General features: G+C 34.5%; 3 protein-coding genes across 3 annotated transcripts; 1 reads left to right on the top strand and 2 right to left on the bottom strand.

The window, feature by feature from the left end:
- The first annotated feature begins 1002 nt into the window (after positions 1-1002).
- Positions 1003-9692, top strand: LOC128015815 (isotocin receptor-like). Its single transcript, XM_052599998.1, has 3 exons — positions 1003-1104; positions 1338-2445; positions 7832-9692. The coding sequence occupies exons 2-3, from the start codon at positions 1524-1526 to the stop codon at positions 8080-8082; spliced, it is 1173 nt and encodes a 390-aa protein (XP_052455958.1). The 5' UTR covers positions 1003-1104; positions 1338-1523; the 3' UTR covers positions 8083-9692.
- A 97-nt stretch (positions 9693-9789) lies between these two features.
- Positions 9790-12489, bottom strand: LOC128015816 (caveolin-3-like). Its single transcript, XM_052599999.1, has 2 exons — positions 12145-12489; positions 9790-10889 (listed from the first exon to the last, which is right to left on the bottom strand). Exons 1-2 carry the CDS (start codon positions 12253-12255, stop codon positions 10548-10550), a joined length of 453 nt encoding a protein of 150 aa, XP_052455959.1. The 5' UTR covers positions 12256-12489; the 3' UTR covers positions 9790-10547.
- Positions 12490-14492: 2003 nt separating this feature from the next.
- On the bottom strand, positions 14493-16824 carry LOC128015193 (caveolin-2-like). The gene is made up of 3 exons (XM_052598860.1): positions 16603-16824; positions 15792-16018; positions 14493-14860 (listed from the first exon to the last, which is right to left on the bottom strand). Exons 1-3 carry the CDS (start codon positions 16822-16824, stop codon positions 14680-14682), a joined length of 630 nt encoding a protein of 209 aa, XP_052454820.1. The 3' UTR covers positions 14493-14679.
- Between the last annotated feature and the right edge of the window lie 4935 nt (positions 16825-21759).

Below are 21759 nucleotides of genomic sequence, written 5' to 3' on the forward strand. Positions count from 1 at the left end.
GCTACCTAGTTGCCTTCAGAACTGCCTTAATTTTAGTGGTGTTGGACACATTCCTCAGAGATTTTGGTCCATATTGACATGATAGCATTTTAAGAGTTTAATGAGGATTTGGTAATGTTTTTGTATGAAATAAAATCCCTTTTCTACATAGTCCATAGTACACATATTTTAGTCCTCTCCAGTGTGACTACCACAGACAGAGTGACAACATATTTCAAGGACAATAACCTGCCTGTATAAAACACAAAAATATCAGTTCTTTGTTTGTTCATAAAAAAATTATTAAATACATTTCTTTCTGTTATAAATTATGAAACGTGTTATCATGTCTCATCAATTATTTGTGTAATTTCTGTAATTGAGTGCTCATGTCCTTCCCCAGCTGGCACTATTTTAGAAATGTGTTGACTTTGAGAATTTCTCCTGACCCTGGTATGCAGCGCGTGCGTCCACAGAGAAACACTGACGCAGATCAGGACTCGGGCATTCAAGTGATGGAGTGTGATAAGGCCTTTTGGGGCATACTAATAAGTCATTCTGAGGTGGAAATTCAAAACATGAGCTGCAACCTCTCAAATGCTACCAAAGATAAACACGATTCAGCGATAACGGTGTTGGCTGATATTTTGCATCAATTAGTCAAATATTTTTGTGCTAATGTACTTGATAAAAGAGATCTGCTGAGTAATATTAGTATCTACATGCAGAATTGCATTTAGTTTAAGGAAATTGTGTATTTTTCTCTCTTTTACAAAAAAGAGAGAATTTTGCTCTATGTTCCCATTATAAGTTGTTTTATTTTACTGCACTAAAATTAGCTTTGTTTATCATAAATGGTCCTTTAATAAAAAGAAAAGATTACATGCAAGAAGGCACACTGAAAAGGAACTTACTGTTTTGCAATAGAGCACAAGGACCCCTAGTGGACGTCGTGGGTAAGTCAGTGTGGGGAGAACCATTGAGAAGATGTATAAGTGCTTGATATCGTGAAGCGCTCCATTCAGTGTGAGCTGAGTGAGAGCACAGGAGCTTCTCCACCTCTAGGACTCTCCTTTACACCTACTCTGCCAGCAGCTGGAAAGCCTGCTGAAATGGATAATAAATGTAAGTACTTGCACATTAAAAATTATATTTACGATGTAAAAATATATATATTTGAATTTTTTTAATTAATTAGTTATGTTATAACGACTGGATAACTGCATCTTTAATGCATCTATTTGATTTAAAATTAATTAAAAAAACATGCTTAATCTCTATTTAATAAATATAGGGCTAAATGTGACTGATTACCAAAAACTAAATAAAAAAAACCCATGCTTCTTATGTTTATATAGTTCACAGTAAAGGTTAAAAACAACTGAGGGATCACCATCAAGCAGCAACAGACTTTCCCTGTTCTTGGAGATCCTTGTCGTGCCATCTCAGTTAAAGGGTTGCCTATGTACTGGCTGATTATGCCCGAGGAAAGCTAATCAGTTCTCTGACATTTGTGGAGAAGTAGGCCTGCGCTTTTTGGCACCATGGAGGATATGTTAAAGGATCAAGACTTTTGGTCCTTCAATGAGTCATTTAGAAACTCCAGCTTCAACAATGAAACTTATGGCGTGAACCAGACGGTGAACCCGCTGAAGCGGAACGAAGAGGTGGCAAAAGTGGAAGTCACTGTGTTGGCCTTGGTGCTCTTCTTGGCACTCGCTGGTAACCTTTGCGTCCTTGTTGCAATCCACACGGCCAAGCACAGCCAATCTCGCATGTATTACTTCATGAAGCACCTCAGCATTGCAGATCTGGTCGTGGCTGTCTTCCAGGTACTCCCTCAACTCATCTGGGACATCACGTTTCGCTTTTATGGCCCAGACATCCTGTGCAGGTTGGTGAAATATCTTCAGACCGTTGGGATGTTCGCCTCCACGTACATGCTGGTGCTGATGTCCATAGACAGATGTATGGCGATCTGCCAGCCCCTTCGTTCTTTGCACAAGCGAAAGGACCGCTGTTACGTGATTTGCTCTTGGGCACTAAGCTTACTTTTCAGCATCCCACAGGTTTATATATTTTCCTTAAGGGAGGTGGGTTCAGGAGTATATGATTGCTGGGGAGATTTCGTGCAGCCGTGGGGAGCGAAGGCATACATTACATGGATTAGTCTGACTATATACATCATACCAGTGGGCATTCTGAGCATCTGCTACGGACTGATAAGTTTCAAAATATGGCAAAACTTTAAAAGGAAGACGAAGAAGGAGCAGTGTATCACTCTCACATCCAAGGCATCGAAAGGCAGCGCGCTCACGCGGGTCAGCAGTGTCAAACTCATTTCCAAGGCCAAAATCACCACCGTTAAAATGACCTTTGTTATCGTACTGGCTTATATAGTGTGCTGGACTCCGTTTTTCTCTGTACAGATGTGGTCAGCATGGGATCCCGAAGCACCAAGGGAAGGTGAGTTTCTTTTAAAAGCTTGATTAGTATTTTACGTGCCATTCGAAACGAATACTGAGCATGGGGATGACTGTTTACTTTAGTGTAGTTTGTGGCATCCACGAGGAAAGGGTTAATAATTAGTTGGGGATTATTGATTCCATTAATATTTTGGTGGCAGTTACAAAAAGGTTTTCACATTTTTGTATGATTGCAGAAAAAAAAGTTTTTATTGAATATTGATGGAGCAACAGATTTTGTAAATTTAGTTTTTTGTTTTATTTTGTAAAAAATAAATCATAAGCGGTATGGTTTGTTTAAAAATCTTATATTTTACATGACCAGTTAAACCTTTTACACCACACATGGAGTAAATCTATTTATACAAATACGTTAATATTGGTTCAAAACAATAACTTTAGCCAAGTTTGTACTATTTTCTGATTATTTTAATAAATAAAATAATATTTTAGTTCAATAAATATACTGTTATATTTTTTTTTTCAAAAATAGAGGAAAATAAATAAATAAAGATTCTGAAAGCATTGAAGGAGATCCTGCCCCTAATTTAACAACAAATTAAATTTTGTTATATGATTAAAATCATATGATATTATAATATGAAGATTTCATTATTAAAATGGTGGTTATCTCTAAGATAGGCACCCAGTCTAATTTATGATATTTACCATCTGAATCTAACCATGTTATGTCAACAAATGGAAAAGCCAGCCAAGCCAGTGTTTAAAAAAAAAAACTTTTAAGGGTTATCTAAATTATTAAACAACAAGTGCTGTTTTATAATCTGAATATTGGTGATATTGTTTCAAATATGCAACCTTTTTAACGGAAAGAGCATTAACAATAATAATAATAATAATAGCAAATATTTTAACTTTTTTTTTTACATTTCAATAAAACCATGAAAACTATGTTTACATACAACTAGACCTAAATCACGGACAATTTAAATAAAATAAAAAAAAAGGTCCTGAATATATATATAAAAAAAAAGTATCAGTCAAAAAAACAAACAAAAAGAAAACCAGGTTCAAATAAAGAACTTTCTAAAATGTTTTTTGATAGCCTTCTTATTCTGAAACTTATTGTATATTAATATACCTCTCTTAATAAACAAAATATCCTAAAGGATATCCTATACAGTACAGCGGTTTGTAGGCCAACTCAGAAGACTGTGGAGAGTTCATCCAGAAGTTTAATTTGAAATTAATGAGGAAGTTATGTAACTTTAAAGAGGCTTACTATTTTCTTCCATCAATCAAACCTCAAACATGAAATCTGCAGCCTGTGTATTTGAAATAAATAGGTTCTACTGTCACCTCAGCAGGATGGTGTTCATGTAGTGTTTTCAGCCCTGTATACTGATGTCACAATGCTTCCCGTGTCTTTCCGTTCTTTTATTTTCAGCTAACATATGGAAAGCTTTTTGCATGCTCGAAAAGTATAGGCTACAGTTAAAAATACAGTTATCAGATAAGATTTGAACACATTCAAAAAGGTAGCCTAATCAGTTTCAGAATCATGTGAGATGGTTTCTGACATTGTGTTCTTTCAAAGACTCAAAGAAGCTGGTTTTGATTTATTGTAATTCTTCAATTAAGAAGGTTTTGCCAGTACAGAACTAGGATTGCTGTGATGGACTTCTTACTTTTAAATCACTACAGATGTAGTCCGCTAAAAATGGCGGAGCCATAAAGACCAGCCTCAGGGAAACATTAATATTCAGCAGAGCTGCAACAATTAAATCATGACCGTCTGCAGTATGAGAAATCACCAGCCCAAACAAACCCAGGGAGAATTGATGATAAATAACTGTTGTTTTGAATATGTAAAAGAATTATATAACTAAGACATGAATATTACATATGATGAAATCATGTGCTCGAGAAATTCTTTTGCAAATATTCATTTTATTTTAACATGCACACAAAAGTCCAGGTTTTCAGTAGACACGAGACATTCAGAAACCCTAAAACTCAAAAATCAGCTTACTAGAATGTTAAGGGTACTGCATGGCTACTCTTGTATGTTTGGGGAAAAAAAATGTCAGTAAACAGTGTTCTTGCCATGAGTTTTACTATGTTTGTCTTGTGGCAATAAAAATAAATAAGGTAAGGTCACAAGTTGCACACTTCAGAGACAAAGATTAAATATTATCATTATTTTCAAGGGAAAGACCGTGTTTGCTACTTGCTCGTTTCATGACCTCCACCATACAAAATATCCACACATCATGGGAAGTTCAGCAAAACATCCATTCAGTCTAAATATTAGGACAACACTGAACAGATTTATGCATCAACAGTGACTGACACAGCCATAATGGAATGCAGTCACTAGACATTTCTCAGAATATGTGAAAGAAGAGCTGTTACTTTTGGCTGAGACCAAGTGATGAGTTTTAAAACACTGATGATCTGATGTGCTCAAATCTCAGCTGCAGCTCTGATCCGATTAAATGACGGTGTCTTCCAATTGAACTTGTGTATGGTTGCTTTATTTTGAGACTAATGTTGCGTTTGGCAACGTCATCTCAAGTTTGGCCGCTAGTTTGGTCTAATCTCCAAGACACTTACTGTACTTTACAATAAAAAACAGCTTTCCACTAAGCATTTCTCATTTTTTTGAACATTAAAAATCTTTGCAGATATGTCCAAACCAGATAAAATTTTTGTCAAATAACACTCACTGAACTGTAGTGCTCCTAAAATGAAGTTGCAAGGACATTTTATCTTTAAATCTGTTCAATTTAAATATACTTACAGTCACAAAACAATTCAAATAAATGCTGTGATTTAAAATTTCTAAAAGGCATTCCATCAAAGAATCCAAAAAAATAAAAAAAATTCCACAAAATATTAAAATAAACATACCCACTTTTGAACGGTAGTGTATTTTAATACTTTAATTAATAAAAAATAAAAAAAGAATAATCTTCTAGCTAGCATATAAAATGTTCTGTGAATCTTACTTTTAGTGTGCTGAATATCTAAAGCACTTTTTATCTTCTGGAGCATGGAAACTCTTTTTCAGAGCTTCAAATTAAAGAATCTTCTCATTCATTCTCTCTCAGTTCATCGATCCATCCGCCGATGGTACAGAGATGTGCTTGCCCAGTATTCTCTGATGCCTATGAGCTCAGCACAAATAGGAGGTAGCAAACAGAAAAGCAATACACTTGACCGAAGCCCCATCTGGGTTTGTGGCTAACTCCTTCATTTCTAAATTCAATTTCCTTTTCTCTGAGAGACTACGGAATCAAACGCACAAATGGTTGTTTGTTGAATGAGAATTAGTTCTTGACCTCTGTTGGCAGGCACACAAATGCACAAGAATGTCATAGTTTAGAGATTTTTTCCAGGTTTTCTGTGCATTTTGAATTGCAGGTTTTCAATTTGTTTTTGTTTTTTCATGTCTGCATCCCTGAACAGTAAAGAACAGTAATATTGTGAAATAATATTATAGTTTAAAATAAGTTTTATCCATTTCATTATCTTTCAAAGTGTAAATTATTCCTGTGATTCTAAAACTGAATTTTTCAGCAACCATTACTCCAGTCTTCAGTGTCACATGATCAGCTGTGCTGCTCAATATTTTTGTGGGAACTATGATAAAATCTTTATAACATTATACATGTCTTTACTGTCTCTTTTGATCTATATAATGTGTCCATGCTGAATAAAAATATTAATCTATTTAAAATAAATAAATAGATAAATCTTATGACCCCACACTTTTGAATAATAGGGTGTACTGTTTCTGCCACCATTTTATAAAATCTCTAAGGATTAAAGTTTTTTTTTTTCATGCCTGAGATCGTTCCCAGCATGATTACCAATCACAGTGGAAGCAAAGCGAGTTCACCTCAGTCAATCAGCACCTACTTTCTGGCTTAACAGATCTTTCAGCATTGTTATGAGCTAGCAAACAATGCGTTTTTTATTCCGTCTAAATTTGTCTTGTTTGTAAAAGAGCTTAAAGAAGCTCAGTGACAGATTCTTCTGATTACACCACAGTCCACCAACACTGTTAACATAATAAAAAAGTTCTCTCACGTCATGTTTCTCATACCAATTTATTTTTTGACGCTGCATAGTGTATGCATAGATCGTAGGGAGTGATAAGGCATATGGCAGAGCTTGGGACACTGTTAAATGAAGCTTTTCTTTTTTCCCCCTGTTTCTAGACTTGTAAAGATAAACAGCCTAGTGACACCCCTTATGAAACAAAAATATATTGCAGTATATTGAAAAATATTATGTAATATATTAGGCGTATATTCTTATATATATTTATTTTTTCCAATATATTGCAATATATTGAAAGTGGCAATCAATTGTATATTTTGCAATATATTATATAATATATGTATCATCAATATATTATTAAATGTATTCAAATATATAAAAATTAGAAAATAAAAAGGGAAAATAATATATTACAATATATCACAATATATTTTAAGAAATATATTGGTAAATATATTTTCCTTTCGTTAGGGACAGACCCTTATCAATACACTGTAGTCAAAATAAATCACTTGCTTCACAAATGACTGTTGAATTAGCTTGTCATGTCTGCCTAATAATATGTTTTCATCTTACCCAGAACTGCAGTTGTAGATTTAAATTTGAGCTGCACTAATATCAGATACACTATGAGGAAATGTTAAGTGTGAAGTTAAATAAAGGACACTACCTTAAAAATAATGCTGAAGAATTTACTTTTACTAGCAATTTCTGAGTAAAAAAATTTAATTTCACAAATAATTACAAAGAAACAGCAAGGAACACATTAAATTAAACTTGAAATTTAGAAGACTGAAATAGTGTTTTCTTGTAAACTGTTCTCTAATAATTGTTCTATAAAAAAACACCTTTCATATCAAATATTGCTATTTGATCATATCAAGTAAATATCACTCTTATAGAATCAAGATCACATGCAGATATTTTAGTTTTACCTTTGTGCTTGTCTAAAATAAAAATTAAAAAATGTATTTTAATATAATTGAACCATATTCATACACTATTAAAAAAATATTTTTAGGATGTTTTAAAAGAAAATACCTTTTGAATATTTTAATTATATAATTTCACATAATTCACCTGTTTGTAATTGTTTGTGAAATTTACTAGGAATTTGAGTGAAGAGTGAAAATTGTTTCGAAACCATTTTTATTTTCAATGTAAATTTTAAAGTTTTCAGAAATGTTGATTTGACCTGTGTCAGGTGAAATGTGTCGTTTTTTTGTAACGTTAGACACAGGATTATGAAAGCACTGACCATGCAGAATATTGAACAAGTTCAAACAAGACCACACGGTTGAAGTGCATTGTTCAATGCTCTTTTCATTGTGCATTTAAAGCTGTTTTCTTCTCTACAGCAATGCCCTTCATCATTTCCATGTTGCTGGCCAGTCTGAACAGCTGCTGTAACCCCTGGATCTACATGTTTTTTGCTGGCCATCTTTTCCATGACCTGAAGCAGAACCTGCTGTGCTGTTCCACTCTCTATCTGAAGTCCACTCAGTGCCACTGTGATCCGGAGCAGGATTCCCGTAAGAGCAACTCCTCCACCTACGTCATCAAAAGTACCAGCAGCCAGCGAAGTATCACCCAGACCTCTGTCACATAAACTGGACATACCTCAAAACCAGATTTTCACAACCAGATGAAGGACAGGAAAGCTCAAATATAAACCCATACAATACTGCAAATGTCACTATCAGTTTGCTTCTGCTGTGTTTTTGTTTGGGAAATATTTAGAATGTAATTTTATTTACTCCACTTCGTTTTCTTATCTCTGAGGACTTTGAGCAGCAGTAATCAATTCTTTACCTTTTTCTAGACATTACAGAAAGAACGTCATTCGATTCCAGACCAGGTTTATGGGTCCATTTCCATTTAGTCACGCGTCATTTGAATTGCTATCTGATTGTGCACGTGCATTCGCTTTGGTGCACATAAACGTCTCTTGGTGGGCACCAAAATTGGCTGCACTTGATGTGGCTCATAAAAACAGGATGTGGCTGAATTATCTTTGACAATTGTGGTACTAAGATAACTGTAATGTGCCGTATTTTGTTTGGGGCTCACAAAACCGCCATGACACATATATGAGGAGCAGAGTTTGCATTTGTGGCCTCAACAACCAGATGGATTTACTCTTGGCTGAGTCTCAAAGCAAAAGATCGGATTTCTGTCATGCTTAAACGTCTTAGAGTTTCCAAGTGTAAATATCCCCAATATGATGTAAACATGCAAAAACCACTAAACCATAAAGGAATAGTTCACCCCAAAAATTTTAATTCATCATTTACTCATCCTCATGTCTCCCCTTTATGAAAAAAAGCAGTGAAACGTGATATGGTTTCCACTACTTACTTTCAAAAATCAAGTTTGACTTACTTTGTAATGACGACGTCAGCAGGATTATATCATTTTATGGGTTAAAAGGAAGCAACTGTCCCTCACTACACAAAACAGTTCACATATGGAGGTTAACAACACACAGATGAAAACAAGATGTTGATGACATATGAAGTGTTTCTTCTGAAACCTAATGAGAAACATGGCCAGTTGCTCTTTTTAATGAACTTGACATGTCTAAAGAGAATACTTTTGTGTTGTTTGTTTTAAGAACACAAGCACTTTTCATTTTTGGCACATACTTGTTGTTGTTGTTATCACTGTTCTTTATCATTTCACATGTAATATTTAATGTCATGCCCAAAGGACCACATCTCTTTGCAAAATCTTTCTGCAATGCATCATGGTAATCAAATATGACAAACATCCCGTTTGTTTTCAAAAAGTCAAGGACTGATTGTTCACTCCTTCACTTTTATAGATGTTTGTCTAGTTAGAGAGAGTGCTTTTGTAATCAATTAGATTAAAGTGTTTATTACAGTTACACATGTTGCTTGAAATCGCTCTAAAACTTTGATTTCTGCCTGTTTGTTGCTTCCTCTTGATATCAAATATTCGAAAATATCCTCGTTTACAAGAAATTTCACATAATTGTTTATGAGTGCTGCAAGATAAGAATGATAAAGAAAATGTTAAAGGCAGTATTAACAGCAGAAAATATTTATTTTATAAGGTTTAAATACACTATTCACTGAAATGCTTGTTACTTCCCATTTAAAAAGCTACTGATTTTTCCTCTTGGAAAATATACTGCCTATTTACATTCAATATGTGTATCTGTAGCTTTTATTTATTGAAATAAATTGTGTGTTGATATGTCTGACTGTGAGTAAATGTGTCGAAAAGTGGAATATAATAAACCAACTAAAGTGAGCGGATGAAAGCAAACAGATCAAATTGCAAAGTCATAATATAATATTTTTGACAGCTGAACCATTTGGTATTTATTAAGGGAAAAGTGGGTTTTAGAAAAACATAAAAATGAAAAAATGAATGAAAAATATTTAATTGTGAATTCATGAAATCAGTTTAAAGGTAAAACTTATTTCCAATGTCTTATTGAGTGTCAGATTTGGGGGCAAACAACAAAAACAGCAGAAAACTGTTTACCCTCATTTTAAACCCCACACTTCTAGGCCATATGTTAAGTTTTGGAACCTATAACGAACTTTTTAGAGGACATTTACCCCAACTGTCTAAATGTATAAAAAAAATAAAATGGCTCGCGTGAACTTCATCACTAACTCAAAACAACATTTATTTGTGTTTACAATTAAATGTTTTATTTGTAGTTGTACAGAATATATCTGACATTGTCATAATAAAAATACCTTACTCCGCAACATCCCATTTTAAATCTGTCATACTTAAAGATAGAAACCCTATGATATCAGATAAGACTTATTCTCCATTGTCAGTCGGAGAGGCTTTTCATCATATGTCTCTTTGAACAAACAGGTGGCCTAATCCTGAACTGCTCCCAAAGCCTCTAACATTAACTGAGAAAAAAAAAATGCATAGGATAAACCATCCAGGGGATATATGCATTCTATTATTCATGTAGTCTTTTCATTTTTAGTGACTTCAAAATCCACACTCCAAAATTAAGTATTTGTCAAATAAAACATTTTTCCTCCAAGGACTGATCATTGAAAACTTTGTATTTGAAAACTAAACCTCTTTGCGTAATGCCACCCGTACGCTGCTGAAAATTTTCCCTAGAGCTTCAAACAAGGGGTCACAGAAGGTATGGATGCAGAGAGAGTAGATTCGACTCAGGCACTGGGTCTCGATCAGATAGCTCTTAATGCAGGGCATGACTGCCCAGATGTGACAGAAGGAGATGCAGGCAAAACAGAAACCCCACAGCAGCGCCACTGGGATGCCAAAGATGGCCGACAGCACACGGTAGCACCAGTACTTGGAGACGGTGAAGGTGGTGTAGCTGGCCTTCCACACTCCATCCATACTGTGGGTGCCGTCGGGCTCGGCTATCACATCCTCAAAATCCACCTTAAATTTTTTTTTTAAGGGGGGAGACAAAATTTGCTGGTTAGCACAAATATCCAGGAATCAGAGATGTGTTGCAAAAACCTGCTTAGTATATTGTGCAAACAAATGTCTTTGTCAGTAATTTGGCAGCCATGTGGCATGGGTTCTCTTCTGCTTGTGCTCCTAAAATAGATGATGATTAATTCTCCAAACAGTGACATTTGATAGTCAAATCTGGCACCTTGTTTATTTTTGCATCAATCTCATAACAACTGGAGAGTATTTAAGAGGAAGTATTTTGGACAGTTATTTGAGATCTTTACTTAACATCTATTTAAGGGCTGACACCGAAAAAAATTATCTTTGGTAAATATAGTATACAAATATAACATAATACTGACAACATTTGGAATTAAACGCAGTTTCTTGAATAATACAGAGATTATTCAAAAACTCAAAATGCATACATACCGTACATACTTTTATTCAGCAAGAATTAAATTAAACCAAAAGTGACAGTAAATACTTTTTACATAGAGTAAAAGTAAAATAAAGCATCATGGTTTTCAAAAATATATGCATAACATATAAAGCAGCAACACTTTCAATAATTATAAAAATAATATAATGTGCTAAAAAAATCATAGTAAATATTTTTATGCCCCAAATCAACATATTAGAAAGATTGCACCAGACTGTAATTTATGATTTGTTCATAGATCAATAGTCAAAATTAAATAAATTGCACAATTTCCCCTACTAATCTAGTGAATTATTAAAACATATGGGAAGAAGTTATACATTTTGCTGTCTGACACACCCTTATAGCTCCTTCTATAAATACTGATAGTATGGCCTGTCCTGCCAGATGAAGTAGGTTTAGTGCTATTTTTGGGTCGTGGCTTGTATCTACAACAGAAAGTGTTGTGCAGCTCACAAGCAAGCATGTCTGTTTCTAAGGACTAGATCATCTATCCACGTATCGATTCCACCATTTAGGAAGTTACTGAATACTTTGCAATGCTTTATCAGTTTTCTCATAAAGTTATATGTGCATATTTATGTCAAGTATATGCTTATTGGGCTATTTTGGCTATAAAAATTTAAATAAAAAAAGTAATGTAATTTTATTTTTGTGCAAGCTATTAGATTTTGTATACTTTTCAAAACCAACAAGTTTTTTCTTTTTGTTTAAATGGTATTTCATTTGAAATGATCAACTGGGATTCAGCGCCAAACACATCAGAACTACTGTAAAATTAAAAATGACACGTACCTTGACAACATCTTCATTGATCTGCTTAGGGTCCCTGTTGATCAAATCAATCTCCTTGGTGTGACTATCTTTCAGAATTTTCTCCTCATTGGTGTTATACTGGTCCGCCATATTGGGGGCCTCTGGCCCAAGACTGGTCGGATAGATGTAATGCAGAAGTCTCCGAAGGAAGAAGAGTGAAGCAAACTAAGTCAGCAACCTAAGGAAAATGTCAGAATGGCCGCACAGTCTCTAGTCCCTTTTAATTCTCCAATCTGTGGACCGATGACACGTCAGGAATGCTAGGGACAGCTGCGCCGGCCGGGACTCCCGTCTCTCTCTCTCTCGTTCTCGCTCAAGATGACTGTCTCACCCTACTGTGTGTTACCCCTCCTCTACCCCCACCCATTACCTATTCTGCCCCACACAGCCCATACTCCCCAGTCCATAACTCACACACTTGGTAAAAGCACCTCTTGAAGGGGAAACCAAAGGCCGTGTCACATTTCACACACGGCTGCGGGGTCAGCCAGGCAGGAGTTGCACAGTGGTATGAATTTCCAATGTGAAGTGTTGCTCTGAAAACTGATGCCCATGGCTCAAGTCAAGTTAGACATATAGTACTTTTCACAATGCATATTGCCTTTTTTTGTATTAAACTGTTCTGTTTTAGTGTTATTTTAGTGTCACTGAGATACGGAAAACTGTTCTGAATGGGTTTTTATTTTTACATTTTCTGTCTTCATTTTAATTCAAATTAAAACAATTTTTAATGATTATTATTTAAATTGTCTATTTAGTTTTTATTCATTTTTTTATTTCAGTTTTAGTTTCAGCTATTTTAGTACATTAAGTAAAATTAAATGAAAATTAGAAAAGTCTCGACCACTAACTAAAATAAAATAATTTTGTAATATTTTTATTTCAGCTAATATTTATTGTATTTCACATAAAAACATTTTTTTTATGGTCTGAATTTTTGTTAACTATACCGTTCTATTCAAATAATTTCCAATACATACTTCAAATGTTTCCTTGAAATCATAAGACATTTTTATCATTTTACCCTTTTACAACTTATCTCATCTCCAGGCTCTTCTTTCTTATTCAAATCAAATAATAATAATAATAATAATAATAATAATAATAATAATAATAATAATAATAATAAGGATGAAAAAAAATAAACTGGTATATTTTTCTACTAAAAGTAAGACAGAATTACATTTTATTATGTTCTGGGATTGAGATAATTAAAAAAAATTGTAACAATTATTTTGTATTTTTAGTGCACTTTTCATAGTTTCATTGCTAAAATTTATTATGTAACAGTTTCAGCATTTGCATAATTATGCCTTTACTATACATCACATTGTTATGTCTACTCTATTTATAATGAATGACACTACTAGAAGATTTTTTTTTTAAAAAGGGTGTTTTGGACTTTCTTTTCTCAGATGTGCCAAAGACAGGAACAGGGGTCTGTAAATGTGCCAGAAGTGTGTGTGGTATATCTCTTTGCTAATTAGAGACATATTTTCAGTGTTCTGTGAGCTGGGATGGGTTCAGGTCCTGAGGGAGAGAGGCACAAAAATACCCCACCCAGACATGCCTGTCTTCTGTTTATATCAGTGGGACCTTTTATAACAGTGGTGATGAATCATCCTTGTCTTTACTTAGCACAGATCCACAGGCGGCTCTACTCTATACTAAATTTACTCGCAGAGTGAAATGGAAGAATATTTAAACATGTGAGCCAAAATAAGATGCTGGCTGCTATACTAATATGCAAAGCTCAAGCTTATAAAGATCTACAGTAACTAATAGTATTTGTTTTCAGTGGCCAAAGCTGAGTAATGAAGCCTCATGAAGCTTAGCATGAGGATAAGATTATTCACAAACTCTCCTATGAGCAGCTTTTGCCTCATGAGACGTATTGTTTTTATTTTATTCATTCTTAAATGCTTGGAGGGATGATGGTAAATGTCATTTATCACCTCTTCCAACAATGTTGGTGTCTCAAATGTGAACCAGGGAATTGAGGCTCAACTTTATACATAATATCTCATAAAGTGTATTGGTACAAATGATGACTACTATTAAAAAGGTGACAAAGAAAGTAGATGGGATGGATGCAAGCCTCATTGGTATGCAAATATGCCTTTTTGAGATTTTGCCATTATATTTTTAGCAAACCCATGGCAATCATTCAGTATTTGATGTAAAACATAAATAAATCAGTATAAATTGGACATTATTGTAGGCATATTTATTACAATTATTAGTAAGCCTCATTCATTAGTCAGTTTACAACTTCTTTATTACACATTTTTTTTATCCTAAATTACAAGTGAACAGTACAACTTTATTTATCAAGATTGGGTACTCCAGACCACACATCGGTATGATGAAAAACAACGAAATGAGAAAAACACCTCAATTTAAACAAGCAGGTTACAAAAAAGCTGCAACTGCATATCCAAAATCAAATGCAACCGAAGAGACATTTACATGTATATGATGCACGTTATTTCATTTTCAGAATTCCCTTGCCTTTCAAAGCTGATTCTTTAGTTCTGAAATGCGGTTAATATTTTCCAGACTGATTCTGATGAATCCACAGCACTTTCCAAAACTTCTGAAGAAGGGGGAGATTGCAATCTTCAGCACATTATACCAGACCACCTTTATCCAGTGCAGGTTTATGACCAAGAGCTGCACACTGGGAACTATCAGCCTAAATAGGGAGAGAAGGCAGATAAGTCTTCCTGTGCTTTCTGGTATTCTTTTTTGTCTTCAATCCAGTTTTGATAAAACTGAATACATTTTCTTGGCTGTGCTTTGGAGTCAGCTAAGCCTTTGTGGCAAATATAATGACAAACCATACAATTTTGAGTGCACTTGGCAATTACTTCTCCTGGAAAAATCACATCATAGGTGATGTTCCACAAGGCTCTTAAAACCCAGACCCACAAGATTTGAATTAAAATGAACAGGGAATGTACCAGCTTACTGTGCATGTCACCTATGCACACATGTTAAATGAAAGAGGGAGGCATAGCAGTCACCTCAAATTATCTAAGCTTGACGGATCACTTATGTAAGTGTGTCAATGGCCTTAAATTTTTTAAACAAAACAATGGCTAGTTAGAACACATTCAAAAGTGCAAAAACATCACACACCCTGAAAGCTGTTATAGATGAGGTTTAATTTTTCACAGGCTTAAAAGACAAGGGCAGAAATGTTACTCTTGTAACTACTGATTAAAATACAGTGTTTATCTGTGTTATTTTCTTTTGCTTATATGTGCACAGGCAGAACTTGACAATGAGGTTTTACATTAACATGAGCCCATTCACTGTCACAATTTTTTTTTAAGTATTAAAGTTTATTTACATTAAAATATTTTAATACCTTCATTAATAATAATAATAATGATAATGATAATAATACATTTTTATTTTAAAAATTACATGGAGAAATAAGTATTAAATAAGCTTAATAAACACTATATCGTTTACTGCGAGTTCATGTTAAGTATAGTGTACAACCAACTACTGTAAACAAAACGTTAAAATCGAATATATAATGTTATAACTAGCTGTATAAATGATTTTGTCACAATGTTGCTTTATTTTGATTCGCTGTTCACTCACACGTGACTCACCAGATATGTAGACAGCTGAGGACGGCAAACAGCAGGCCTGCAGCCAGAGCCACGGGCACCGCGAGCAGCAGAGAAACGACGCGGTAAAACCAGAGTCGGGACACTTCAAACAGAGCATGACTCCACAGCCACACCTTATCAAAGCTTCTCACTGAAGCAGGCTCCGCTAGCACATCCTCAAAGGTCACCTGAGTGGACACATCATCAGAAAAGCCTTTTTTAGGCCGCCATATTTTTGGTCATTTTACTCGTCCTACCAACTTCTTGGTAACTGATTACTCTAAGTGAATTAAAATCTACGTGCCTTTGTCTTTAAAAGACCTGCAATACCGTTATTAAACATAAGAGGGCATTGTAGCATTTCTAACGTAGTAGCGCCCTCTCGTTATAATATAGCCTACCGTCGATTCAGATGAAGACTTTAACAACAACTCACCACAGCTGTTGGAAAAAACATTCATTAGGGTTGAGTATGTAATTACGAAAGAATTTTACTGAAAGAATTGAACTCTTCTAGGACATTTATGATTAATATTAAAATAGTACTTTTCATATCAGATTTTAGATTGAGTCAAGTTGTCCTATGTATATTGGGGCAAGTTGACATGTATTTTATAGTCTATATTTAAGTTTTATTCAAATGAAGATGTTCAATAGCTTTTTCAAGAATTAGTAGCCTATTGAGGATAGTATTGTGTATAAAAATAAAGAAAAATCTAAATGGGGCCACCATCAGTCTGGAGAAACCTCTCTGTAAGCCTGTAAAGAGCAGCATGACATTAGTCTGCACTGTGTCGATTGAATGACTCACCTTAAGACACTTGTTGATTCCCTTTGGGTCCCTTTCCTTGATGAGAGCCTTTGTGTTACTATGAGGAGCCGATGAATCCTGTCCCTTTGTATGCACTTCTGTAACACCAGGAGCATCATTTGGATTAATTTCACGCTGATCCAAGAGTGAAGACACCTCCTCCTCCTCTTCATTTATCTCCATGTCTATTGAGATCTCCTTCAGAGGTGCTCCCTTGTCCATTGTGTGCAGTAGCTTGAATGTGTGTTTGTGTGATTGTCTTAAAGGTTGCCTGTGGACACACTGAGAACAACATTGCAAAGCATCTTCCCAACAAGAGATGAAATCACTTACACCAAGATGGGACATAGCAGAAATATTTGTGTGGCCTCATCACAGTTTGATTTACTAGATTTAGGACGTGGCAGAGGTTGGTTAATTGACTTCGGAAGAAATAGTGGAATGGCTGAGAAAGGAGAGTGGATGGGTAAATATTTTCCATTGAATGAGTATGTTGGCCTTGTTATATTGCACAAGGGCTATTGAAAAGTGTCACATGTAATAACATATATGATTTTCATTGCATGGATAAAATATTTTTTATACAAAATTTCTAATAAATGTGTAAATACTGTTCAACTTGATATTTTTATCTAAGACAATGAAATTAATAAATGTTTAAGTGTTGAATAAAGGAATATTTCCCCCCAAAATGAACATTTGCCAACAAAAAAAGAGAGAGAGAGAGAGAGACTATCCAAGATGTAAATGAGTTTATTTTATCATCGTAACAGATTTAGAGAAAATTGGCATTGCATCACTTGCTCACCAATGGATCCTCTAGTCTGCAGTCAATGGGTCCCATCAGAATGGGAGTTTAAACAACTGATAAAAGCATCACAATAATCCACACAAATCCAGGTGTTTTGACTTTAGGGCATTGCTTCTGGACGAAATATATATCCACAATTCATATACAATTGTCCTCTCACAGTATATTCCACTGACATATTTCTTTAGAATTGTTTTGAACTGTTTTCACTTGTAAACAGTGCTTGATCTGTGCATATTTCTCTTCTGATTCAGATGAAAACTTATTTATTTTATAAAGCAATATAATGTATAGAGGATTTGCATTTTAGACAAAAACAATGTTTTGAAGTTAAAAAATGGCTTAATGATTAATTTCTTTATTATGCAGCTGGAGTCATGTGGATTTCTTGTGGACTACTATGTTTTATCAGCTATTTTGACTCTGATGGCACTCAATCACTGCAGAGGATCCACTTGCTGAGCAAATGATGTAATGCAAAAATGTGTTTAAAGTGTTTAAAGACTTTTTTGTGGCCACTATATATTGTGACAGATTAACAGTGACAACAAAAACAAATAAAGGGAGGTGCATATAGAAGAAAAGTGTGTAGGAGAGGGGAAATGAAAGGTCACTGTCTGCAAAATAAGGAGTGTGGTGTGTCCTTGTTATTCTGGGCCTGGGAGTGAAGAGAGCATCTGATGAGTAAAGATCAGTCCATTGGAGGAGGCCTGAAGGCCAGTGATGATCATGAACCTTGAGGAAAATCTGCATCTGCTTTATTGTAGATCTGAAGTGGTAGCGAAAAAAGATCATCTCTAAAACACAGCTGAGCTGTGTTATTCTGTACTGTATGTTGATTTTGCTGTTATACTCATGTTATGTTTGTTTAGTTTATAAGATCATGCATGGTTTGGCTCCTCCTCCTTTGGCTGATTTTATTAAATTTAAATCTATTGAAAACAGAATTACAAGAGGAGCAATTAGAGCGGATTGTATAATTCCACGTAGGAAAACATCGTTTGGCCAAGCTGTTTTCTCATTCAGAGCTTCACATCAGTGGAATACTGTACCTCACTCAATTAAAGAGTGCTCAACATTTAACTCTTTTAAGTTTAATCTTAAGAAATGGTTTCTTCATAACCAACAATGTGAACATTAATGCTGTTCCTCTATTATTATTATTAATCTTATTATTAATTTTAATATAGACCTAATCAGTCATATTTAACTCCATTCACACTTCTATTGTGTGTATATTGTCTTTTTATATAATGTTCTTAATTGTATTTTATAGAGGTGTTTACAAGTTCTAGATATATGATTGTGGTAGTGTATTGTTGTAATGTATAACCTTTTTTATTTTTTCTAGTTTAGAGCCTAATAACATCTGGCAAAGGGACTACCAATGAAAACTAGCCTTCGGGCTAATTTGGGTACATTTACATTCATTAATGTTAATTAATGTACATTGTCCCTTTTCTAAATAAATAAATACTCACCTTTTTTTAAACAGCAAAGACTGTGGAGATTGTGAAGAAAAACATGGTTGATGGGCACTGATTGCTCTTCTACACTAAATGACAGCTTGTGCAACATGCTATCGTCAGGTCACTGACGCACCATTGTACTTATTGACCTCAAGAAGAGATTTTACTGAATTTATAATTATATTATAAACTGTAGTTACAAAGCAATTATTTTAATTTACATTATTAAAATAATAACTAATCTCCAGTGATAATATAACAAATAAAATAATACATCCCTTGATTGTAAGTGTGAAGATAATGTAGACTGAATTTTGAGGGGAAAAAAATAACACTTTTCTTATATTTCAAGACTAATTTGTTTGTTATTATTGTCAACACCTGATTTATAATAGTAAACAAGTAAGCATATATATCTATTTTGCCTGTGAACTCACAAGGGAAATCCTCATCCTTATTGTGAAAGCAGTCACTGTGGATTTTAGTAAAATCAGCATTTTTCAACTTTTACAGCCATTATGAGATCATCTTCCAGAGCCTCCTATTAATGACCACTGTCAGTCTTGACTGTCTGCGAGAGGAAATTGTTTTTATCTGAGAGCTGGAACACTGGCTGTTCTTGCACATTTTGTCGTGTAAACCTGTATTCTTCCTGTTACTCCAATTGAAATTCAAACTGAACTATTACATTAAATTTCAAACTTTAAAAGGATAAAAAGCCAATTGATAAATTTGGATTTTTTTCCCAGTGCTGCTTCATAGTGTTTGACTTTAAATATTTTAGATGTTTTTTTTTAAGCCTAGGCACTCATGGTAAATAGATCAATAAAAAATTTTCTGCTTGATCAGAAATTTAATAAAAGTTTAACACCATAAGCACTCTCTGTTTTTCATATTTTCATTAATACAGTGAAAAACAGAACACAACAGACAGATCATGTGGATTCCCTTGGTGCATTGGTGTCAAATAGGCAATCACATTGAGATCATGACATCAAAACACTATTTTGCCACTAAATTGATGTGATAAACTCCCATCCCACTAGTTTATGTGGATTTCAGCAGCAGGATTCGGAGTGCTGTGCTCTGACACTCACACCTGCCCCTCCAGATGTTGCTGCAGTTATGAATTATTCTATTCCAGATTTGCCAACCCAAAATTGCATCCAAACTGCTCAGTTGCTAGGTGGCGCATACAGACATCATAATAATAATCCTCTGTCCTCGTTGCATAAAAAAAACTATAAACATAATAAACAACTGGAAATAGTCAAATAAATATAAATTTTGACAGCTTTTGAGTGTTTAAAAACATGACCAACCCATGCACAATGAGGTGGGTAATAATGAGAGTTTGATTATTCCTAAACACCAAGAGAGCTAACAATAAGAGTTAAGTCTCCTCAAACTTCTGCTCTTCCTGGCTTGATGTAGCACCTGAAACTGCAAATTCTTTCATAAGATCCCACTGTTAAAAACAAGCTACTGACATTTATTTTAAAAATGTGCCTAGTATTTATATAAAAGTCTACTTAATTACACTGGTATATTCATAATAGAACAAAACATATTAAGTCACTTTGATGTTTTATGTAATTGAAATAATAACATACAGTAAGAATTGTTATTGATCTATTAACTATGAACGCATAGGCTTTAGCCGAAAATAGCTCACGTTACTCCTCTCCTCATCAGGTTACACTGGCTACCAGTAGCCGCTCGCATCAAATTCAAGGTACTGATGCTTGCCCACAAGACGACCACTGGCACAACACCAATATACCTACAGTAAACTCACTAGTTCAAACTTATGTGCCTCCCAGAAGCTTGCCTTCTGCAAGGGACAACGCCTTGTGGTGCCATCCCAAAGAGGTTTAAAATCACTCTCACGGTCCTTCTCCTGGACTGTGCCCAGCTGGTGAATGACCTCCTGATCTCAATTCGAACAGCTGAGTCTTTACTCATTTTCAAGAAACATCTAAAGAATCATCTTTTTCGCCAGCACTTGACCAACTAATACTAGCACTCACCTTTTCTTTTCCATCTTATTCTTGAAAGAAAAACAAACAAATAAATAAATAAAAAACCTGTGCTAGACTAACTGAGACTTGTCATGGCACTTGTAAACTGTTGTTGTTCTCTTGTTGGTCTGATTGCTTCTCTTGTTCTCATTTGTAAGTCGCTTTGGATAAAAGCATCTTCTAAATGATTAAATGTACTGTAAATAATAATTTACACTTTTCATAGGACACCGCTCATTTCATATGCTACATTTACTTGAAGATTTTAAAGGCATAAAATGTTTATAAAATTGTATTCTAAAGGTCAGAAAGAGGGTGGAATGGTCATGGAGTAAATTATATAAAATAAGTATATATTTAGTGCAAAATAAATAAATAAATAAAAATATAAAACCTTTACAAACAACATAAGTGGGAAAGAGGGGGCAAAATAAATAATAAATTAATTTATCAAAAATTAGTTATATATGAGCCTTTCACATTTTTGATGTTAATTCATATCACAATTTTATTAAAGCATTTGGTCATCTGTGACCTACACAATGTTTACAGCAGGTCTTCATTGTTTTATTATTGTTAGTTAAGGGGGTGGAGTTTGTTGCAGTTCATCTGCCCAGGATCTCTTTAATCATTTTCCTTTAATCTTCACCTCAACATGTCTAAATCCTTTCAGGTTCTATTTTTGCCTGGCCTTGTTTTGATCATGACAGGGACACTCAAGTTTATGAATCCCTAATCATGCCCCACATGTACCTGCCTCTCTCTCTCTCTCTCTCTCTCCGCCCCTCTCCCTAGTTTTTGACTCTCTATCTCTCCTCATGCATGGCTCATGGATTCATTGTTTGAAGTGACAGAT

The sequence above is a fragment of the Carassius gibelio genome, chromosome A6 (genome assembly GCF_023724105.1).
Source record: "Carassius gibelio isolate Cgi1373 ecotype wild population from Czech Republic chromosome A6, carGib1.2-hapl.c, whole genome shotgun sequence".
NCBI classification, from domain to species: domain Eukaryota; kingdom Metazoa; phylum Chordata; class Actinopteri; order Cypriniformes; family Cyprinidae; genus Carassius; species Carassius gibelio.

Bases quoted from the DNA above. Each gene is read 5' to 3' on its own strand.
- LOC128015193 (XM_052598860.1), bottom strand. From the start codon at position 16,824: ATGGACAAGGGAGCACCTCTGAAGGAGATCTCAATAGACATGGAGATA. The intron at 16,019-16,602 runs GTGAGTCATTCA...CCAAAAATATGG, and splicing joins GAATCAACAAGTGTCTTAAG to CGGCCTAAAAAAGGCTTTTC. The intron at 14,861-15,791 runs GTGAGTCACGTG...CTCCCTATTTAG, and splicing joins CTCAGCTGTCTACATATCTG to GCTGATAGTTCCCAGTGTGC.
- LOC128015816 (XM_052599999.1), bottom strand. From the start codon at position 12,255: ATGGCGGACCAGTATAACACCAATGAGGAGAAAATTCTGAAAGATAGT. The intron at 10,890-12,144 runs GTACGTGTCATT...AAAAAATTTAAG, and splicing joins TCAATGAAGATGTTGTCAAG to GTGGATTTTGAGGATGTGAT.
- LOC128015815 (XM_052599998.1), top strand. From the start codon at position 1,524: ATGGAGGATATGTTAAAGGATCAAGACTTTTGGTCCTTCAATGAGTCA. The intron at 2,446-7,831 runs GTGAGTTTCTTT...TCTTCTCTACAG, and splicing joins TCCCGAAGCACCAAGGGAAG to CAATGCCCTTCATCATTTCC.